Source organism: Alexandromys fortis, unplaced genomic scaffold (assembly GCF_014885135.2).
Source record: "Alexandromys fortis isolate MF-2015 unplaced genomic scaffold, M_Fortis_MF-2015_v1.1 scaffold_88, whole genome shotgun sequence".
In the NCBI taxonomy this organism is placed as follows: Eukaryota; Metazoa; Chordata; class Mammalia; order Rodentia; family Cricetidae; genus Alexandromys; species Alexandromys fortis.
The window spans coordinates 6,975,076-6,996,330 of record NW_026067961.1 but is presented as its reverse complement, the minus strand read 5'-3'; the positions used below and the strand labels follow the sequence as shown (position 1 = coordinate 6,996,330).

General features: G+C 53.3%; 1 protein-coding gene across 1 annotated transcript in view; it reads right to left on the bottom strand.

The window, feature by feature from the left end:
• The window catches only part of Draxin (dorsal inhibitory axon guidance protein), a 28,423-nt gene extending 7,204 nt beyond the window's left edge, over window positions 1-21,219 (bottom strand). Inside the window, exons 1-5 of the mRNA XM_050153279.1 lie at window positions 20,818-21,219; window positions 5,539-5,977; window positions 2,789-2,982; window positions 1,391-1,502; window positions 954-1,043 (exon numbers count right to left, since the gene is read on the bottom strand). Of these exons, the coding sequence (XP_050009236.1) occupies window positions 954-1,043; window positions 1,391-1,502; window positions 2,789-2,982; window positions 5,539-5,968 (826 nt within the window). The 5' untranslated portion in view covers window positions 5,969-5,977; window positions 20,818-21,219. The remainder of the gene's footprint in view (window positions 1-953; window positions 1,044-1,390; window positions 1,503-2,788; window positions 2,983-5,538; window positions 5,978-20,817) is intronic.
• Window positions 21,220-21,255: the final 36 nt, after the last annotated feature.

Below are 21,255 nucleotides of genomic sequence, written 5' to 3'. Positions count from 1 at the left end.
GTAGCAGTAAGGGACACCAGTAGTCTCTGATCTCCTGCTGTGTGTGGCCCCTGTCCCAGCCACCCCCTTCCTCAGAAGCTTCAGACAAGGGACAGCATGGCTATGACCAGGGCCACCCAGCATGGGGCTTCCCTGGCAGGAAGGCTTTTCCCCACAGCTCCCTTTGGGCCAGCATGACATCAGGCCAGAGGACTCTCTGCCAACTCATTTCGTCTCTTGCCTCGAATAAGTGTCACCATCAGACCCCAGAGAAGCATCCCCCAAGACAGGGTCTGGCCTGCAGCTCCCTATGGACCCCGGGGATGCCCTTGAACTCCTGATCCTCCTGCCTTCGCTTCCCAAGTGCTGTGGTGACAGATGTTTCCCCACCACCGCTTCTGCTCTGGGGAGTCACCTGACCCCACAGGACCAGCAGCTCAGACTCTAGTCAGACAGCAGGCCCCCCATGTTCCTCCGCTATGATGAGTAGGATGCTGACCGGGAGAGGGTGTCATGGAAACCATCCTCAGAAAGCGAGGTGGTGACGTGATGAGGGAACTGAATTAAGCCCTGTGGGCGTGGAGAAGACAAGGTCAGGAGCAGATCCTCTCACTCAGGGCAGGGTGGGTTGTGGGTAAGAAGCTTAGGAACCAAGATGGCTGAGGCTGTGTGATCTTGGAAAAGGCCCTTGGCCTCTGTAGGGCTTAATTGCTTTGCTTTGCCTGAAAACGAAGTCAGTCAGTCTCCGCCCCCACCACACCTCACTTCTCTCCTCTCCCCACCTCTCTCTAACGTCATCCTGTGGCAGAGCCGCTCAGGAAACTCGTGGTTACTGCAGTTGCTAATTATTGCGCAGAAAGGGTCATGACCCTCACTCAGGCTTGCTCCCATGCTAGAAGCCCTGTCTCACCTGCCTTTCTGGCATTCCCTCCCAGTCTGGTGCCTCACGTGTGGGTTTAGGGGTACCAGGGTACCTGGCAAACAATCCTGGTGATGGTTACACGGTTCCCCCTCAGCTGGCGACGTCTCGTTACCATCACTGGCGTACTGACTCCAGTGTTTCTCTGGGGACAAGGAGATTGGAGGTCATATTAAGCGCAGATTCGGGGGTGTCACAGAGTCAGTGGCCACTCCCACAGTGTGGCCCGGACAAGATCCTCTGCCTCTCTCGATTTCACTTTCTTCCCCAAAGCAGATCCTGTAGCCCGTCGCCCTGTAAGAGGCGTGGGACCTGTCTAGTGTGCAGAGAGCGTGGGAGACTGCCACAGTTAGAGTCCGGTTCAGCTTAGACTGATGCTCTTCAGTCCACCTCCGGACACCTGCGGGTCATCGTGGACTCGGCAAGGGTCCTCTTCAGTAGGTGCTGGACAGGGGAGTCCAAACATGGGGCAGGATGGTAAAGCAGACTTACCTTTCCTCTTTGCAGAAGGCCAGACCTCTGGCTTTAAATCCTCATAGTCAGTCCAGTCAAATAAGGCCATGTCCAGCGTGGGCATCACGTCCCCATCAGACCTGGGCTGCGCCTGCAGAAGACGAGGCAGGGAGGAGACCTGGAGTCTTCCAAGTGAAGACGCCAAGGTAATGGCGAGGGAGGCTGCGGAACCTGCTTGTTCAGAATGTCTTAGCCCATGGGGGAGGGAATTAGAGGTGGACCCATTGCTCATTTCTCTGCCGTCTCTCAAGGTTCTGTGAAGACCACATGCAGGCTTCAATCCCACTCACAACAGAGGGCCACTCACAATGCTGACCCACTCACCACGCTGAACAATATCCTGGAAACTATTGAGGACCAGATATCGCGGCTGGGTCCCCATGTACGTGATGGCCAGAGTTCAGCAGGGCACAGACTGTAACTACCTGCCCATGGCCACAGCTTTCGAGCTGTCTGTCCCCTTCCCGTCCCCATTCATAAGCAAGAATGACCAGGTGAACTCCTGGCCCCATCATAAACGAGAATGGTCAGGTGAACTCCTGTGCCCTTCTTGAGTCTCCGGCGGTCAGAGCTGTGTGAGCGTCCCTGCTCCCTTCCCATTTACTTTCTCAGAGCTGGGGAGTAGACGGGTCAGCCACCTCGCTGACCTATGCCACTCTAGTCACAGGTTTTAAAATCTCCTGGCTGATTTTGGAGCTCTTCCAGACTTTAAGGTCCTCCCAGGAGTCCCCCCCCCCCACCACGTGTGTAGCGATCAGCATGCTGAACTGGCACTGGCTTCCCGGTTGTCCCAGCCCAAGCCCCCAGGGCCATATGCTGTGGTTTTTGGCATCTTTTCTGGAGGCAGAATACCCAGTGGGGCAAAAGCTTACTGGCTTCCACTACCACCCTCCTGCTGTGCCTCAGTTTACCTAAGTAGAATAGGAGGAGAATCAATTAACACCCAAGCAGCTTGGCCCAACTGTGAGAGATTTTTCTTGATCAGATCATTCAAAGTGAGAAGACTCGCCCTAAATCGGGGCCACACCTTCCGATCCCCGCCCCCCACCCCCCGCCCCCACATGCCTGGAAGGACTTGGAAGAAGGAAGCTTTTGCTTTTTGTCTACTTGTCCTCGCTTTTGGTGGCAAGTCCGTCTGTCCTGCTGCCGAGGTATTTGCCGGTATTAGAACCTACTTCAGGATTATGACACAGAAAAGACCAGTGGAGATACCTGGCCTCATGGACCAAACCTGATTTTCTTTGCCTTTCCGTGGGGAGACAGCAGCTGTTGGACCAGCCGGACCACAGCCTGTAGGCCACTCCAAGAAAGTTCCTTTTGATGCACACCTTAATTCTACAGTTCTGTTCGGTCCTGACAGGAGGCATGTGCCCTTACCTGGGGCCGCAGGGAAGTGACAGGCAGGACCCGGGACTCCTCTGGGGTAGGTGTGGCGACATCTGCTGTGGTTAGGAAGAGCATGGTTGGGGCCAGGCTGGTAGAAGACTCCTCTGTCGCAGCCTCGAGCATCTGGTCTTCAGAAGGTTCCACCTTCTTCATTAGGGAGCTGGGCCCGCGGATGGCAGCTCGTCCTGAGACAGGGCAAACACAGGGTGACCAGCCTGCTGCTCAGTGTCCACCTACAGGGCAGCCCGACCTTTCTGCTGTGGACCCTTGGTTTATCCAACACCCTGCTAGAGACCCAGAAACAGCAGTCATTGGGGACTGGTTGAAAGGCTCTCCTCCTTGAGAAGCTGCATTCTAGAAGTCTGGATCCAGGATGCCTGAGGGCAGCTAGGGACATAAAACCATAGAAGGCTTCCTGGAGGAGGTGAGGTTCATGGAGGCTGAGGGACACTGCTTGGGGAGACTTTGAGAAAGCTGCTTACACACATGCACACATGCATACACGCGCACACGCCACTTCACAGTAGTTACTTCATCTAAGTGCCTCAGGAACTCTGAGAAGCAGTTGCAGCTCATCCACAGTGGAGGAACCCAAGCCAGAGAGGTTAGGCGGCTTCACTAAGGACACACAGCTCTCGTATGGCAGGGCATAGATTTGAACCTCCATCCCGGGTGCAAAGCCAATGCTTTTGATTTCTGGGGCCACCTTTGAAGACACTCAGGTGGGAGAGTGAGAGCGGAAGGCACAGGATCATAAACAATGGGACAAGGATGGAAGATGGGGGGGGGGTTGGTCGTCTACATTTGTCCTTGCAACGCACAGGTATAAGTTGATACGGATCCCGTGGGGTCCACCCCACCTCGCAGAAATGAACCCCAGTCAGCCTGAGGCTTCACAAGTGGTGATGAACTGTCCTGACCTGTGGGCTTCATCTGTCTCCTGCCACCGTGTTTTTGTCCTCAGGAGGGTCCTGCCTCTTGAACAAAGAGGAAAATTGGGGACCCCATGTATACTGTGCTCTCCTGCTGGTCCTCAGGCATCAGCAGTTTCCAAATTGGCACAGGGGACCCCCGAGAATGGGAGGGAGTATGACATTTGTCCTTGGCGTCTGGGGATTCTCAGTTAACCTGGCCGGGAAGCATGTGCCTTCTCTCTCACTATCTGCAGAAAGAAGTGGGGGTGGGTGCTCCACCTTCCTCCAGGAGAAACACCCAACCAGCCCGTCTGTGGCAGTCGCTCTGTCCCTAAGGCAGTCTTGTTACGTGAAAAGACTTAGTAGCCAGGTGGCCAATGTAGGCTCAGGGCCAGGTGAGGCTGGAGAAAGGTCAGCTGGTTGGAGCAAGAGGGGTCAGCTGATGGGGGAGGAACCAGCTGCCGGTGGGGGCGGGGTCAGTTGGTTGTGGGAGGGGCCATCCGGTTTAGGGGAGGGGCCAACCCAACTGGTTGGAGATGGGCAGGCATGGGAGGGGTGACATTTCTCTCAAGACCCTGCAGTATGTATCTTTGCTGTCCCCAAGGACCCAGGACTTGGGCTGGAGAGATGACTCAGAAGCTAAGAGCATGCGCTGCTCTGGCAAAGGACCTTAGTTCGTTTCCCAGCGCCCGTGTCAGGTGGCTCACAACCTCCTTTTATTCCAGCTCCAGGAGACCAGATGCCTTTAGCCCCCGAAGGCACTGCGCTCACATGCACGTATTCACACATACATACCCATAACTAAAAACATTACAAATAAATCTTTAAAAAAGGAAAACTTGATTCTCCAGCCCCTCGCTCTACTTGGAAGCAGTGGGGTCTCTGGGAGATGGGGCTTAGTGGAAGGAACTTGAGTGATTGGGGGTGCCTTTGAAGGGATACAGGGACCCAGGTATTCCTGTGCTGTCCCTCCCTTCCTCTCTCTTCCTCCTCCTCCTTTTTTCCCTCAGCCACCGGGCACCATGAGGTGAGCAGCTCCAGGCTGCTTCTACCGAGCTCTGCCTCACAACATGTCCAAGCAACTTAGACAGAATGTTCTGAATCCTTGATCCCAAATCAACTTTCTCCTCTTTGTCACCGTGATAGTCACTTGGCCACCACATGGGGGCACTGGTGTGCAGGGTTGGAGGGTACGGACTGAGACGCCCGGGATTTAGTAGCGATTGCTTTGGGATGGTGTCCTGACCCCCAAGTCTAAGCTCTCTGAGCGGCAGGTCACCTTCTCCTACACTAAGGTCGGGCTGTGTCTTTGCAGTGGGACAAACTGAGGCTCACGAAGGTGACTTTCCCAAGACTACAAACTAGTGAGTAGTGGAAGTCAGACCCTGCTCTCAACAGATCTGAGTGCAGAGTCCAAGCTCTCAGCTTCCACTCCGTTCTGGAGCTCATTAAAAGACGTGCCCGGAGGAGGGTTCCCAGCTCTTCGGTCTGGACGCTAGCAGGGCTTAGAGTTGGGTAGATTCAGGTACAAAGTAGATTTTCCCGACCTAGGAGGATGACTGACCGCCAAAGGAGGCAGAGCTTCTATCGCGAGCTCCCTCTTCTCCACCTCTGTCCCTCCTCGACTTCTCCCGGCTTCCTCTCCCTAGCAGACTGCCCTGACTTTAGTAAGATGCATCCCTTCTTCTGGGAGTCCACTTCTGCCCGTTTGGGGGTTTTGAATGGTCTCTCCGGGGCCTTAAAACTCTGACTCTCTGACCACTTCCTGTACTCCGCATTAGAGCCTAGAGCCTTCCCAGAGTAAAGGGCTCCCGGGTCTCCAGCTACCTCGGTGCTGGCGCAGCCGGTCCCTGCGTCTCTTGTGTTCTCTGCCACGTTTCTTCATCCTCTCCCACCCAGAAGACCGGGGCTCCTTCTCAGGATAGGGCAATGCCAGCCCCAGAAGCAGCCCCTTGTCCTGCAGAAGGCCGGCAGGGCGCTGCCCAAGCGTTATCCGGGAAGCCTGCCTAGCGGCGGTGACTACAGCCCCCTCCTGGCCCCGGCTGGGCATGCCTGGGCCCCTGTCCTTCTTGCCCAGGCCCCGCCGGCCATGATGACTGGGCTGAGGCACCCACAGTGTAGAGCTGGGGAGGTGGGGTTGGGTTTCAGGCAGATTCCGGGGAGAGGATCCAGATGCAAGGGTGCCTGCCACGTGGAGCTCCGGGCATAGCAGGACCAGGAACAGTAAGGTGATCTTGCAGACAGTGGACCCTGCCATTGGCTCTCCCTAAAAGAAAAACATTATTATGAGGGCAATACATAGCACCTCCCCACAAAGCTCCATTTCTGCACCCCATTATCCAAACTGCTTTTTCCACGAGGGTAGAGAAGGCTCTGCTCCCTGGACAGATTTTTTTTTTTTTTTAAACTTTGTGGTTTGGATTGTGTTGAGGTTTTGTTTTGTTTTGTTTTCGAGACAGTCCCATGTACCCCAGGATACACTTGAACTGATCCTCTTGCATTATAATTACAGGCATGAACCACCAGCATCTTTCCTTTTGTGTGAGGACTTAAAAATTCATTAAATTACTGGGTGTGGTGGAGCATGCCTTTAATCCCAGCACTCAGGAGACAGAGACAGGCGGATCTCTATGAGTTTGAGGCCAGCCTGGTCTACAAAGTGAGTTCCAGGGGAAATCCTGGGTCAAAAATTTATTAAGTTACATTTTTTCATTCATTGTGCGCATGCCATGGTGTGCATGTGGAGGTCAGAGGACACTTGCAGGAGTCGGTTCATGGGTCCCAAGTATCAAACTCAGGTCATCCCACGCCTCAGTAAGTTCCTTTGCCTACTGATCCATCTTGCCTGTCCTCCCCTTTTCTAAATTATTAAATATGTATGTGTGTGTGTGTGTCTGTCACATGCGTGCAATGCCTGGGGAGGCCAGAAGAGGTACTCTGGAGCCGGGGCGTCAACTGCCTGATATGGGTGCTGGGAACCAAACTCAGATCTTCTGCAAGAATAACAGGCAACAAGAACTTCTTCACCTAACTGAACCATCCCTCCAGCTTTTATTCCCCACCTTGAGACAGGGTCTCAAAGTGGTCTTAGCTCTGCTGGAACTTGCTATATAGTCTAGGCTGGCCTCAAACTCACAGAGATCCACCTGCCTCTGCTTCCCGAGTGCTGGGACTGAAGATGTGTGCACAACTGGCTTACTTTCTTTTTTCTTTTTTCCCAGACAGCATTTCTCTGTGTAGGCCCTGGTTGTTCTAGAACTTGATTTCTTGTGAGGCTGACCTCCAACTCAGAGATCTGCCTGCTTGTCCCTCCTGAGTACTGAGATTAAAGGTGTGTGCCACCACTGCCTCACCTCTCTGTTCCCTTTTAAATTTAGTGTAATCTTTTAGAGATAGGATGGGCGTCCAGTAGCTCAGGCTGGCCTTGAACTCATGTGCTCCACCTGTCTCTGTCTCCTGCCTGCTGGGAGTGTAGTCCTGAATCCCTATGCCTGCTGGAGTCATTTTCACGTCAAAGCTGGATAGTGTTCATGGTTTCCAACGGTAGGAGGCCATGAGAGCTAGTGAACATGCCACAGCCATGAGAGCTGGTGAACATGCCACGGCCATGAGAGCTGGTGAACATGCCACAGTGCAGAGGACTGTCCTCGTGGGGTGAGGAAGATGGCTCAGTGGCTAGGGGTGCTTGTTGCTTGGTTTCCAACACCCACAGGACAGCTCACAACCATTTCTAACTCCAATTCTGGAGCATCCAACGCTGTCTTCTGGCCTCTGCATGCATGTAGTGCACAGACCAGACATACATGCAGACAAAACACCTATACACATAAAAAAAATACACATTAAAAAAAAAAAAGATCACAAGAGCACCTAAGGCTTAGGCTCTTTGGTTTAAATCCTTCCAGACCAGTCTAGAGGTCCTTTTTCTAAACAAACCTTGAACTTGACCCCTACCCTTGGTCAAGACCTCCGAGACGTAGCCGAGCTCCTCAGAGCCCTGAACCCACTCCTTTCTGTCAGGAGCCATTTCCCCTCTAAAAATCATTACAGAAACCATCACCCTGGGGAGTCTGCAGGGAACCTCACACCCATAATTATGTTCTATTGAGAACCTGCCCCACAGCCAATTAACTGCTAATCTGTTAGCAGAACCGCCTCACATTCCAGCTATCCAGGGAACCAGGTGTGACAACTTGTGACTTCTAGGCCTACCTCCTGGCCTACGTGACAGGGACCACTGGGAGAGATTCCGTGCCCTGCCCCCCATTCCTTAGCATATATAAACTGTAACCCGTCCCTAATAAACGGAGGCTTTGACAAATCTGCTTGGCCTCCTTCTTCTGTCTTAGCTCATTCCCTTCCAGGTAGCGCCCCTCCGAGACCCTGGAATAACTGATTGCAGGGTGGGTTACAAACCCCTAGACTGAGTAACCCACCCAACGCAATCGACACCTTTCCGCTGAGATTTGACCTGCAGCTCACATCCAGAAACAGGAGCTATCTCTATAATGACTTCTGTCACTTCTCCCACTTCTTCCTAAGAGTCTATTCTCTGGGTCTCTTGAGACTGTCCAGGGTGGCCCAGCTCTGTCCTTGCCCCTATTTCCACCTATCTGATAGAATCTCATGGAGCTCAAGTTGGCTAGAGCTCATTGAGTAGCCAAAGACGACTTTGAATTCCTGATCCTCTTGTTCCTCTGCCTCCACTCTGCTAGTGCTAAGAGGACAAGAATGCATCTCTATAAAAAAAAAAAAAGATTTGTTTTTTTTTATTTATCATGTATACAGTGTTCTGTACTGCAAGCATACCTGCAGGCCAGAAGAAGGACCCTCATTACAGCTGATTGTGAGCCACCATGTGGTTGCTAGGAATTGAACTCAGGATCACTGGAAGAGCAGCCAGTGCTCTTAACCTCTGAGCCATCTCTCCAGTCTTAAGAGCGCACCTGCTCTTCAGTTCCCATGTGCTTTGAGGTCCCCAGAGATCCTGTCACTGTCCTGCACTGTTGAGGGCTTTGGGAAGGGCCCTATAGATATGACTCTGACCACATACACACAAGGTAGAGCAAGCCAACCAGCTCCCATACTCCTCCCAACTATAGTGGAGCCTCTTAAAGATTCAGTGCCCAAGGAGGACGCTGATCCCCGTGGAGCCAAAGGACCTGTTTCAGAAGGTGTGAAAATAGGGGATTGGTGGGGGGTATCTATCAGACTCCGAGGGTCCTCCTGCCTGTAGTGTCCTTATCCATCCCAGCCTCACTGCCTTGGCCAGGCTTACACCAGGTCAGCAGGCTGATTGAATTTTTATAGCGTGGGATTCCATTAGGGTCCCCAAGGTGCTGACGCCACCATTTCTTTGTGATTTGTGGCTTTATAATTGCCCAGGGCAAGGAAGAGTTGTCAGATCTGGAAGATTCCCTGGTTCCCAGCATCCCCCGCTCTAGCTGACTCAGCTTCTGAAGCCCTTAGGCCCACCCCAGTCAGCTTACCTTCAACAAGCTCAGAGTGGGGGCTGCCTTGTCCAATCTTGGAGTCAACACTTGGCCGACTCAGCTAAGAAAAAAAACCGCACTCACACTTCGCTCCTCTTTGTCCTGGGGCCCCGGGCTCTTTCCAGAGTTACCCGCTGAACGCAGGGAGGTCTCATTGCTTTCCATTTTGTCTGCTATCTGGGACCAGGACCCCAGGAGCCTTCTAGTTAGTTTGCTGTCGCTCTGGGGTCACAGAGGCAGTGATCCTCAGAGCTTCCCAACCAGCCTGAATGTAATGTTGGAGAACAGCTCCTTCCCTGGAGTCAAGTGAGAAAGTCTATCCCCTTGGCATCAAGGCTGGGAACATAGCTTGGTTGGTAGAATGAATGATTGCCTAGTATGTACAGGGCCCTGCGTGTGTTCAATCCTTAGAACTACACAAACTAGTGTGTGATGGTACACACCTGTGATCCCAGCACTCAGGTGATGGAGGCACGAGGTTCAGGGGTTCGAGGCCATCCTTGAGTATATAGGGGATGTGAGGCCAGCTGAAGCTACAAAATATCCTGTCTTCAAAAAACAAAATAGGGCTGGAGAGATGGCTCAGTGATTAAGGGCATTGCCTGCTCTTCCAAAGGTCCTGAGTTTAATTCCCAGCAACCGCATGGTGGCTCACAACCATCTGTAATGAGATATGGTGCCCTCTTCTAGCCTGCAGGCATGCATGCAGACAGAATATGGAGAATACTGTATACATAATAAGATAAATAAATCTTTAAAAAGAATAAATAAAGGAGCCAGGCAAGGGTGGCACACATCATTAACCCCAGCCCTTGGGAGGCAGAGGCAGGTGAATCTCTGAGTTTGAGGCCAGCCTGGGCTACAGAGTGAGTTCTAGGATAACTAGCGCTACACAGAGAAACACTGTCCCAGAGCAAAACAACAACAACAACAAAATTAAATAAAGGTCTGGAAGGATGGCATCAGTTCAGAGCGCTTGCTGTAGTTCCCAGCACCCACCCTGGGTGACTAACTGCTACCACATGCAGCTCCAGCACAGGGAAAGCCACCAAAACCCCCTTCTGCTGTTCCCAGCACCCACACTGCCCCAGTTACTTTCTATTGCTGTGATAGAGACCATGACAGAAGCAACTTGGGGAGGAAAGGGTTGAATTGGTTTGCATGCGTCCAATCGCAGTCCATCACGAAGGACAGGAACCTGGAGGCAGAGGCTGTGAGGAGTGCCACTTCCTGACTTGTTCCCAGGTTTGCTCAGTCTGCTTTTTTATACACCCCAGAGGACTGCCTGGTCAGGGCTGTCCCCACCCACGGTGGGCTGGGCCTCCCACATCAATCATCAATCAAGAAAACATCCCCACAGACTTGCCTACAGGTCAGTCTGATGGAGGCATTGTCTCAGCTGTGGCTCCTCTTCTCAGATGACCTGATCTCATAGTAACAACAACAACAAAAACAAACCAACAAAAACAGTACATGAGCTCAGGTGGGTGGGTGGGTGGGTGTGTGTGTGTGTGTGTGTGTGTGTGTGTGTGTGTGTGTAAGAAACCTAATAAAGAGAAATTAAACAACAGGGCCCGAGAGATGTTTGGCAGCTAAGGTGCTTGCTGCCAAGCCTGATGATCTGAGCTCAGTTCCTATGGCTCACATGTTGGAAGGAGAGGACTGATTCCTACAGATTGTCCTCTAACCTATATTTGAGCACCGTGACACCTCTCTGTCTCTCTCCCTCCCTCTCTCTCTTCTTTCTCCCTCTCTCCCTCTCTTCTCTCTCTCTCTTTCTCTCTCTCTCTCTCTCTCTCTCTCTCTCTCTCTCTCTCTCTCACACACACACACACACACTAAATAAACAGATTTTAAAAAGGGGGGCGGGGAGCCAGAGAGATGGCTTACTGGTTAAGAAGAGCATTTGCTTCGCCCATGGAGCACCCAGGTTCAGTCCCAAACACATACAAGGCAACTCATAACTGTCCATAGGAACAGTTGCAGGGGATCCAATATCCTTTTTTGGCCTCCATGGGCAACTACACGTACACAGTGCATATACATTTGTGCAGGCAAACACATAAAATAAAAACAAAACTTAAAAAAAAAAAAACCAAACTACCCACATTAAGATAAGCTCCAGCCCAGGCACCCTCCTGCTCCTGCTGACATCCCATTGCCATGGCCCTGGGTGAGTGTGAGCCCATCCATTGCATGTAGGAACCCCAACTCAGCAGCATCCTTGCTTCCTCCCACCCTTTTCTCCCGATGAATCACACATGCAGCCAGGCTGGGCAGCAGGCAGGATTTCAATGCACCATGCCAATCCACCTGCATGGCCCGTCTCCCTTCCCAGACCTTAACAACACTGTCCTGCTCCAGCCTCTGTGTGCAGCTTCCTGGCCTCCCACCATGGTTTTCGACTGCTCAAAACTGTCTGTGGCTCCCTCTTCCCATTTAGCCAGTCTCCTTGCTTTAGCCTACAAAAACCTTGTATAACGGCGGGGGGGGGGGGGGGGGGGGGGGGGGGGGGGGGCCGGGGGGGGGGGGGGGGGCGCGGGGGGGGGGGGGGAACGGCGGGGGGGGGGGGGGGGGGGGGGAAGGCAGCCCACCCTGCTCTCTCCCCTTTGAAGTCAGTGGAAAAACTTGCCTGGGTCTCAGACATACTCTACTGCCTGGAACAACATCTCCCCTCTATACCACCTTTCTCTGGAATCCCATTCACTCCAAATGCCTCTTCCTTTAGCAGACCTCAGTCTGCCCCACCTCAATATAGTCTCTCTTGGTACTGGGTGCTGAATGCTCCTCCTCCAGTCCAGTGTTCCCCCTCCATGCTGATTCTTACCTCCTAACCTGCCCCGTGAGGATACTTCCTCTATGCTGGTGTCTCCCCATAGCTTCAAGATCTCATGTGACAGAAAAAAAGAAAAGAAAAGAAAGGTGCATATCACCTGCCTGGCTGTTTGCCGGGCAGTGGTGGCGCATTCCTTTAATTTCAGCACTCGGGAGGCAGAAGCAAGTAGATCTCTGTGAGTTCGAGGCCAGCCTGTTCTACAAGAGCTAGTTCTAGGACAGGCTCCAAAGCTACAGAGAAACCCTGTCTTGAAAAACCAAAAATAAAAAAATAAAAATAAAAAAAACCCCTCATGTGCCATATTGATTTGGGATTACCCACTTTCATGGAAGTGCCTGACTACCCTGGCAGCAGCTAGAGGGAAGAGGGTATGCCCAAGCCACCCTCAGCACTGACACACATCCAGGATTCTGAAGCCTAAGTATTGGTGGCTAGGGTCCTGGATGAATGCAAATCCTTGGTACGCGCGCGCGTGCGCATGCACGTGCGTGTGAGTGCATAGGAGCTGGCAGACTGACAGAGTCCCCTCTCCAAACTCCAGGGATTTGTAAGATCTTGGCGCAGCCCAGCAGTCAGGATGCCAGCCTGGCAGAGAGCCACTCAGGAAACATGGGCCACCACAGACGCCTTGCCAAGGATCCGCAATGAAGATGGGCTCCCGTCCATTCCTGTCACTCTGGAAGCCAGTTGGAGGCTATGTCACAAAGCTCCAAGCATTTGGGCACAAAGCAGGGCAGGAGCTTCCCGCCCCCAGCGCCTTGGGTTCTGCTTGTTCCCTTGTCTGAGATGGTCCCCAAGGATGGCTCAGTCTCAGTGGTCCCCACTGAGGCCAAGCAGTGAGTCATCAAGACACACCGAACTAATACCCATCAGAGTATGAGTGTGACCGCCCTGCTCAGTGGTGCTGAATTCCCTCAGCTGCTTGGTGCCATTTTCACATTTAAAAAGGGAGGATGTAGCCGGGCAGTGGTGGTGCACACCTTTGACCACAGCACTTGGGAGGTAGAGGCAGGCAGATCTCTGTGAGTTCAAGACCAGCCTGGTCTACAGAGTAAGTTTTAGGATAGTCAGAGCTACACAGAGAAACTGTCTCAAGAAAAAGAAAAAAGATGCTGGCTGGCGATGGCGGCTCATACCTGTCATCCCAGCACTTGGGAGATACTGAGGCAGGAGAATTGTGATTCACTTGAGGCCAGCCTAGGATAGCTAGTGAATTCTGGGCAGCCTGAGCTACAGAGTGAGAGACTCTCTCAAAACGACAACAAAAATAAGTGTAAGAAGAGACCAAAGCTTTTTAACAAGGTGACTCAGTTCCAGGCCTGGGTTCTCGGGCACCCTGTGCACAGGGAACATAGTGCTTGACATAGTGGTCAGTGATCATCTGCCTGACCCCATGCTTGCCTATGTTTGCTGTGACCAGTAACTTCACTGATGAGTGCAGTATTCCTGCTGAGAAGCGAGAGCCAGAAACTGGCAAGAAAAAGGAACCTGAGAGCTGGGCGGTGGTGGCACATGCCTTTAATCCCAGCAATTGGGAGACAGAGGCAGGCGGATCTCTGTGAGTTCGAGACCAGCCTGGTCTACAAGAGCTAGTTCCAGGACAGGCTCCAAAACCACAGAGAAACCCTGTCTTGAAAAACAAAAAACGGGCTGGAGAGATGGCTCAGAGGTTAAAAGCATTGCCTGCTGTTGTTCTTTTGGAAACTACAGCTCCCAGACTCCTCCCGGATTACGGATACCTGCGCGCGCACGCGCGCTTCCGGTTAAAAAGCGAGCTTCCACAAGGTCTCGCTCTCTCTTGCCCTTTACCCTTGTGTATCTTGCACACCTGTCCCTTATCGTGTCCCCCTCCCCCCCCATTAAAGTGCACCCACGTGGGAGCCGCTTGTCGGTCTCCTTTCGCGCGTGTTTGTCTGTCCTGTGTTTGTCTACACACATACCCGCTTTAAAAGAATAATACCTGCTCTTCCAAAGGTCCTGAGTTCAATTCCCAGCAACCACATGGTGGCTCACAACCATCTGTAATGGGGTCTGGTGCCCTCTTCTGCCCTGCAGGCATACACACAGACAGAATATTGTATACATAATAAATAAATATTTAAAAAACAAAAAACAAAAAAGAAAAAGGAACCTGAGGAAGGAGGGGGAGGGGAAGGGCTTGAATTAGGGCTCCATCTTGTCTGGCACAGTGCGGAGAGAGTGGTCTTGTTGGCTGTCTCCATCCACGAGGCAGCAGGAGGCAGTGTCATATGCAAATGAGGCATCCAACCCGATGAAGCAAGCTTTAATTCCCGAGCCCTCTCCCAGGGCAGGCACCACACTGGTGAGGGAGGGGCTCCGAGATACCCGCCTGGCAGACAACTGTGGAGTCCGACCACCTGGCCTCCCACAACAGCTGCGGGGCCTGCATTCCTGCCTTGCTGACCGGCTTGGCCCACTGGTTGCACGGTGCCTGGGGTGGATGCTGGCTGTGCATCTTGTGGGAAGGCTGTTCTGCTGGAGCCTAAGGATTGTGTACCTTGATCCAAGTCCACTCGGAGACCTTGGGACCATCCACCCGGTCCCTAGACTCCTGTCTCCTCCTTCTGAGATAAAGCTGAGCCAAAGTATTTGGTGGAAATTCTTTGAAGGCTCGAAGGCATTTGAGTCTAACTAGGTGGGGGTTTTGTTTGTCGGTCTGTCTGTGCATTGGAGGGGGGCACTGAGACAGGGTTTCACTACGTGGCCCTGGTTGCCCTGAAACACTATAAACGAGTCAGGTTGGCCTTGAACTCAAAGATATCTACTATCCTTCCCCGCCACTAGAATTAAAGGCATGCACAACCACCTCCCAAACAACTTTTTTTCAAGACCGGGTTTTTCTGTGTAGCCCTGGTTGTCCTGTCTTGAAAAAACAGACGGAGTCTCGTGTAGCCCAGGCTAGCCTCAAATTCCCTGTGTAGCTAAGGATGCCTCTGAGCTTCTCATCCTCCTGCCCTCCATCTCCCAAGTGCTGGGATGACAGATGTGCACCTGGTTCACATGATGCTGGGGCGCAAACCCGTCTCTCTGTGCATGACAAACAAGCACTTTACCAACAAGCCACACCCCAGCCCTGAAAGTGCCCAGCAGAACCTGGCCCTGATGCTGTCTCCTCTCGGACCCATGTAATGACTTTGCTTACTTATCAGACCTGAGCCAGGGGTTCTAGCCCATAGTCCGTGTTGAGCTATCCCACAATTTCTCTTCTGGTGATCCTGGGACCAAAAGCTGAACTCTGGTCCTGAGATTGACAGCCACAGACAGGATGGGCTTCTGTGTGGAGCTGCTCCAGCTGACTCCTGGCTCTGATGTGTTTCATACTCCACACCCGGCTCCTCAGCCTGCCCTTGGCTTTCGCAGAAGGAGGTCTCTATTTAAGCACAGGTGCTTTCAAGTCATACTGTTTTCAGACCCATCTGCGTCAGGCAGATGCTGCTGCTGGCTTTGGTTTTGGAGACAAGGTCTTATAGCTACAGCACTGGCCACCTGGAACTTGTTCTGTAGACCAGGCTGACCTTGAACTCATAGAGCTCTTTCCCTGCCTCCTGAAAGCTGGGATTAAAGACCTGGGCTACCAGGCCCAGGCAGAGAATGTTTTCTTGTGGGAATCATTTCTGATGGGGCATTTCTGTACTTCAACAAAGATGCTACGGATGAGTTAACTTGGGGTTGAATGAAGGCTGAGTTAACTTGGGTTGAATTGTCCATGACTCCTGCTTCCCTTTTCACAGGAGATGGAGCACCCCTGGCATGGCATCACCAAGTCCCTGCTTGCAGCTACATAGCAAACTGGAGGTCAGCCTAGCATGGGAATCGTGCCTCAAACAAAGACAAAAATAAGCTACACACACACACACACACACACACACACACACACACACACCAAACCCAATGAACTCTGCGCAGGCTTCACCAAGCACAGTGAAAGGAATTTGGGCAAATCTCTAAACCATTCTAAGCCTCAATTTCTCCTCTTGTAACATGCTGGGAATCGGGAGGCCCAAAGGAGACAGAAGTTTATAGAAACACAGAAACATTGCTGCTGTAGCTGTGGGGTGGGGAAAGAGGGAACAAGTCAGGGTAGAGTGAGGGTGGGAGGTTCCTGAGAACATTTATGTTTGAGTGGAGGGACAGGTGCATGTACCCACTGTCTGTCCTCATAGGGTGATCAGAGGAGAATTAGGACCATCCCAGGCCAGCCTGGAGGGACTTTTGTCTTGCTGAATGAGGTTTGGCTTCCCTTTAGGATCTAGAGGCTAGGTGGTTCTTGTCTGTGTTTATTGTGCCAATAACTAACCCTGAGTAACTCTTCACACACACACACACACACACACACACACACACACACACCCTACACATGCATAACACTACACACACACCTTGCACACACACCCTGCTCACACCCCAGGAAAACTGCATGGAAATGGAGGGGCATCTCAGAGCCCCAACTCAGCTTCACGCTCCTTCACTCACTCTGACTGGGTCTCAGCCCCTTTGTAATCACGGGGACTCAACAACTTTTCCTCTCCTGAACCTCTCAACCCCTAAATTCCAGAAATGTCACAGTCTTGGTACCTAGACTACTGAACATGATTTGCTGCTTGCTCAGCTCTATCACTGATCTTCAAGTGACAACACACTGGCTCTCGGGTTCCGGCAGAAGCTGGAGCAGAACAGAGAGACACCTGGAGCCAGACAAGGTTGGTTGAGATCGTGGCTGCACTCTAATAGCTGTGTGACCCCCATGCAGGCCAAGGAGCCTCTCTGGATGTCACTCACACATCTGGACAATGAACATGCTTGTGTGTCATTCCTTGGGCTTCCCCTAGTCTAGGCCTAGATATGTGCATTGTCTAATTCAGCCCTTTGAAGGTGTTCTTTTTCAGAGAGTAATAACCACAGAAGGTGCCGGAGAGAGGGCTCAGTGGTTCAGGGCCTGCTGTTCTTCCAGATCTGAGCACCCACGTTGGGACGCTCACACCCACCTGCGAGTCCAGCTCTAGAAGGACCTAATGCTTCTGGCCTCTGTGGGCACCTGCATTCATGTGTACAAACCCACACAAATATACCTACTCAAAACTAAAAAATAAATCTTAAAAATAAAAGCTGTTGTATGCGGTGGCACACGCCTTTAATCCCAGCACTTGGGAAGCAGAGGCAGACAGATCTGTGAGTTTGTGTCTAGCCTGGTCTCCAATGTGTTCTAGGCCAGCCAGGGATGCATGGTGAGACCCTGTCTCAATTAATCAATCAACCAGTCATTTGCCTGAATAAAATAGCGTAACAGTTATGTCAAGACAAAGATTTGAGGGACTAGCCCAAGCCATATATTAGAGGCAGAGGTAGAGTCAGGATTTGAACCCGTAGTCACCGGACCCATTTACTCTAACCATTCTTTAAGCCACCACTGTTTTTTTTTTTTTTTTTTCGTTTTTTGAGACAGGGTTTCTCTGTGGCTTTGGAGCCTGTCCTGGAACTAGCTCTGTAGACCAGGCTGGTCTCGAACTCACAGAGATCCGCCTGCCTCTGCCTCCCGAGTGCTGGGATTAAAGGCGTGCGCCACCATCGCCCGGCCCCACCACTGTTTTTTAAGTTTTTCTTTTGTGTGTGTGTGTTAGTGTTTTGTTTGCATGTATGTTTGTGTACTGCATGTATTCTAGGTGCCAACTGAAGTCAGAAGAGGGCATCCAGTCCTCAGGGACTGGAGTTGACAGTTGTAAGTTGCCGTGTAGTTGCGGAGAATCAAACATGGGTCCTTTACAAGAGCAGTGTGTACTCTTAACTGCTGGCCCGTCTCGCCTGCCTCCTGGAGCTTCCGTTCTTAACCAGTTCCAGTGTAGCTGCTGGGATTACCAGGAACCAGGGATGTGCGCTGGGGTCCTAACTCAGCATCCAGCATCTCTAGGATCCTCCTCAAACATCCTGCTCTGGACTCCAGCAGGGCGACCATCCTTGTCACCCTAGCAATGAAGTGTACCATATGGTGAATGCCATACCATGATATGGCAAAGTTTGTCAAAGCTGGACCCAGGAACTTGTCCTCTAGCAGCAAGCATTTGGCTACCCTTCAGTGACTTTGCAGGCTAGGCCAGCTGTACCTTGGCCACAGCTGTAGAGAAAGGACTGGAATGGGACCAGCAAAGGAAGAGGCCAGACAAGACAGAGGCAGATCCTAGCCAAATGGGCCAGAACAGGGATGCTGGAATGACCTGTTGCCAGGGACCATGCTCAGGGCCACTATTGGAGGGAGCCTCTGCTCTTCCTAGGAGTCGATGAGGCCTGGGTGCATAGCCCCCCACCCTCCACCACACTCCAGTTGGCATAGCAGCGAAATGGCCCGTTGGGATGCAAAGGCAGATTGTGTGATGGCCAGGAAGAAAGGAGGTCAAGTTTATCTTTCAGAGCCCAGCAGAACCCCAGAAACACAGACTTCCTGGTGGCTCCATCTCCAGCCAAAGTCCTTGCCTTGGAGCCAGCTCTGCCCCTAGTCTGGCCAGCAAGACCCAGCAGAATGCAGGGAGATGCTATGGCCTGCCCTCTTGACCAAGGATGCCAGGTGTGTGCAGTGCACCTAGTGGGTGTCAGGCTCTGGGGTCACCCTGAAAGGAGACACATCCTTCCACCACTCCTGGGGTCATGAGGGACGCAGAGGCCAAGCAGAGCAGGAGGCTTCATCTAGAAGAAGATGCAGGGTCTTAGCCTGCACAGCTAGGCCTGAGCGCAGCACTGAGAGACAATGTAGGAAGAGAAATCACCCTAGCAAAGGCTCAGAGGAAGTCAGGGACAGAGACACTTAGGCCTTCCACAGCTGCTGAGACCAAGGATGTGGATAGGGTTGTGAGGAAAGGCGGAGGGGGAGGCTGGGCCAACAGAGGTTTCTGTAGCTAATTTGGTGCCCACGCTTGGAGCCAGGAAGGCCTGGGGTTGGAAAGACAATCTTCATTTAGTGAGCAAGAAGGGTCTGAGTAAGCTTCCCGGGGTGTGTGTGTGTGTGTGTGTGTGTGTCTGTGTCTGTGTGTGTAGCGGTTACGGGAACTGCTGAGCTTGCTTCCTGTAGGCTAGGACCAGAGGATGCAAGAACAGAGACGATGGGAGGTCAGAACGGTTAAAGCTGGGCTCATGTGCCAGGCAGGAGCAGGATCTGGCATGGGGTAGGGCAGCGGGAGGCCCTCATCTCCACTCTTGCCTCAGTGCAAGAAAACACGGGCTGCAGCTCAAACAAAAACAGCCGGGCAGCCTCCACCCTGCCTACGGAGAGAAGGCTGCATCTCCAGACGCTGCCCCCAATGCCGGGTGCGCCCTATTACTCTTGGGCTCCAGGACCACCCCAAACCCCAACACCTGTTCTGACCACAGAGCACACAGAAGATGAATGCGGGAAGGTCGAGGGGTTAAAAAGCAGGCTCAGGACTTGGCAAGTCAACCTACCAGAAGGGAACTGCCTGGGCTCGGAGCTGGCACCATGGAACAAGGCTTAGGGGCAAGACAGAGGTTCAGAGCTGGGACGAGCGCCACAGACCCTTCCAAATGCAGCAAGGGCGTTGGCAGCTCCATGCAGTCGCGCCACCTTGCTCATGCGGAGGGAGAGGTCGCTGTAAGTGCAGCTGGGTTGTATGGGCAGGCAGGGGATGTGTGGGAGCCTGACAGGGGTGAGAGGGAGACTGCCCAGAATAGGGCTTCAGACGGTGCCAAGGTCTCAGCCTGGAGTTTGTGACTGGCTCTGTAGATCCCCCAACCCTACCCCAGCCAGGGTACAGTCCCTCTCCCATCCCCACCAGCACCATGTAGGTACCTAAGATACAGGCACGCATCCCTCAAGGTAAATCCTATTGTCCCTGTTTTGTGATGGAGACACTGAGGCTCAGACATGCGCGTAATCCTTTGTCCAAGACCGTTCACTTCCAGCACCCCTGTCTACCCAGAGTGACAGCAACGGAACAGTTGAGAACACCTCCTGCGCCACTAGACTGAGGGACTGGCGCCCTAGAGGGACAACCAACAGCAGCAAGGACTACCACCTGAAAGAGTGAAGGCCACGAGGGTGCCCAGCTGGAGTGGCTAAACAAAACTTGCCAGGGAAACCCAGTCACGCTCACACCTTAAACATAAGCTCTGGCTTCAGAAGGCAGCTGAGCCGTCGGGTCTGACGGAGAAAAGCCCTGCGGTGGGGAAGGAGAGGAACCAAGCCAGCCCAGAGAAGGGAGCCGGGTACCCTCGAGGTGGGAAATGTGAGGCTGAGCTATGCCAACTTTGGTTGAGTTTAGCGTCCCCCCCTAACACACCCAGCCTCCAGGGCGTCGTCGAATGGGACAGAGGCACCCTGACCAGCTCTGCCCCACTTCAGGGAGACTTCTTCCAACGGTGATGGACGAATCCCCCAACTGAGAGACCACCCAGAAACAGAGACAAAAAGATACTGGGTCCCAAACCGAGAAGGCTAAGAGTGAAGGACCGCGCGCGAGACCCAGAACCCCCGAGAGGGAGGCAAGGTCGCACGCGAGGCAGAGTGGCGCAGAGCACGGAAAAGTGAGTGTCCAGTCAGGTGCCAGGGGGTAGAGCAAGCGGCCTGGGACAGAGCCGAGAGCTAAGGGAACACGAGGTCCGAAGTGGACAGGAGACCGACGGACAGACGGACACGAGGGTCGGAAAGCAGGAGGAAGACAGCATCCTCCCTTAGAGCAGGTAACGGACCTTGGTCAGGGCACTCCGCCAGGTAAGCGGAGGGCGGGGCCAGGGGCGGGCCGAGCCGGGTCTTACCTGTCCAGCGGCCGGGGAGGGGACCGAGGACTCAGGGCCGAGCGCCTGCGGGAGCCGAGCACAGCCGAGGGTAGAGCGGGACGGCGCCGAAAGGTGCTCGGGCGGCGGGAGACTGCGCGGGGCTGCGAGGGAGGGAGGGAGCGAGGGGCGGGGACGGCGCTCGGGGAGGGGACGTAGGAGGGGCCGCGGGGCTTCGCGACCCCCCGTCGAGGGCCAGCCCCTTGCCCGGCCGAGCCCGGTGCGCTGCGGGCGCCGCGCCCTAGCCAGCTGCGCTAACCGATCGCCGCCCGCTCCCCCGAGGCCTTGGCGCCGCCGCCAGGGCGCGGGGCAGACAAAGGAGGCAGACAAAGGCGGGCGCAGCCCCGCGGCCGCGTGGGCACCGGGCGAGGCTCGCCCTCTCCTCCCGGTGCGTAAGAGCCACCTTAGCGCGGCCCGGGG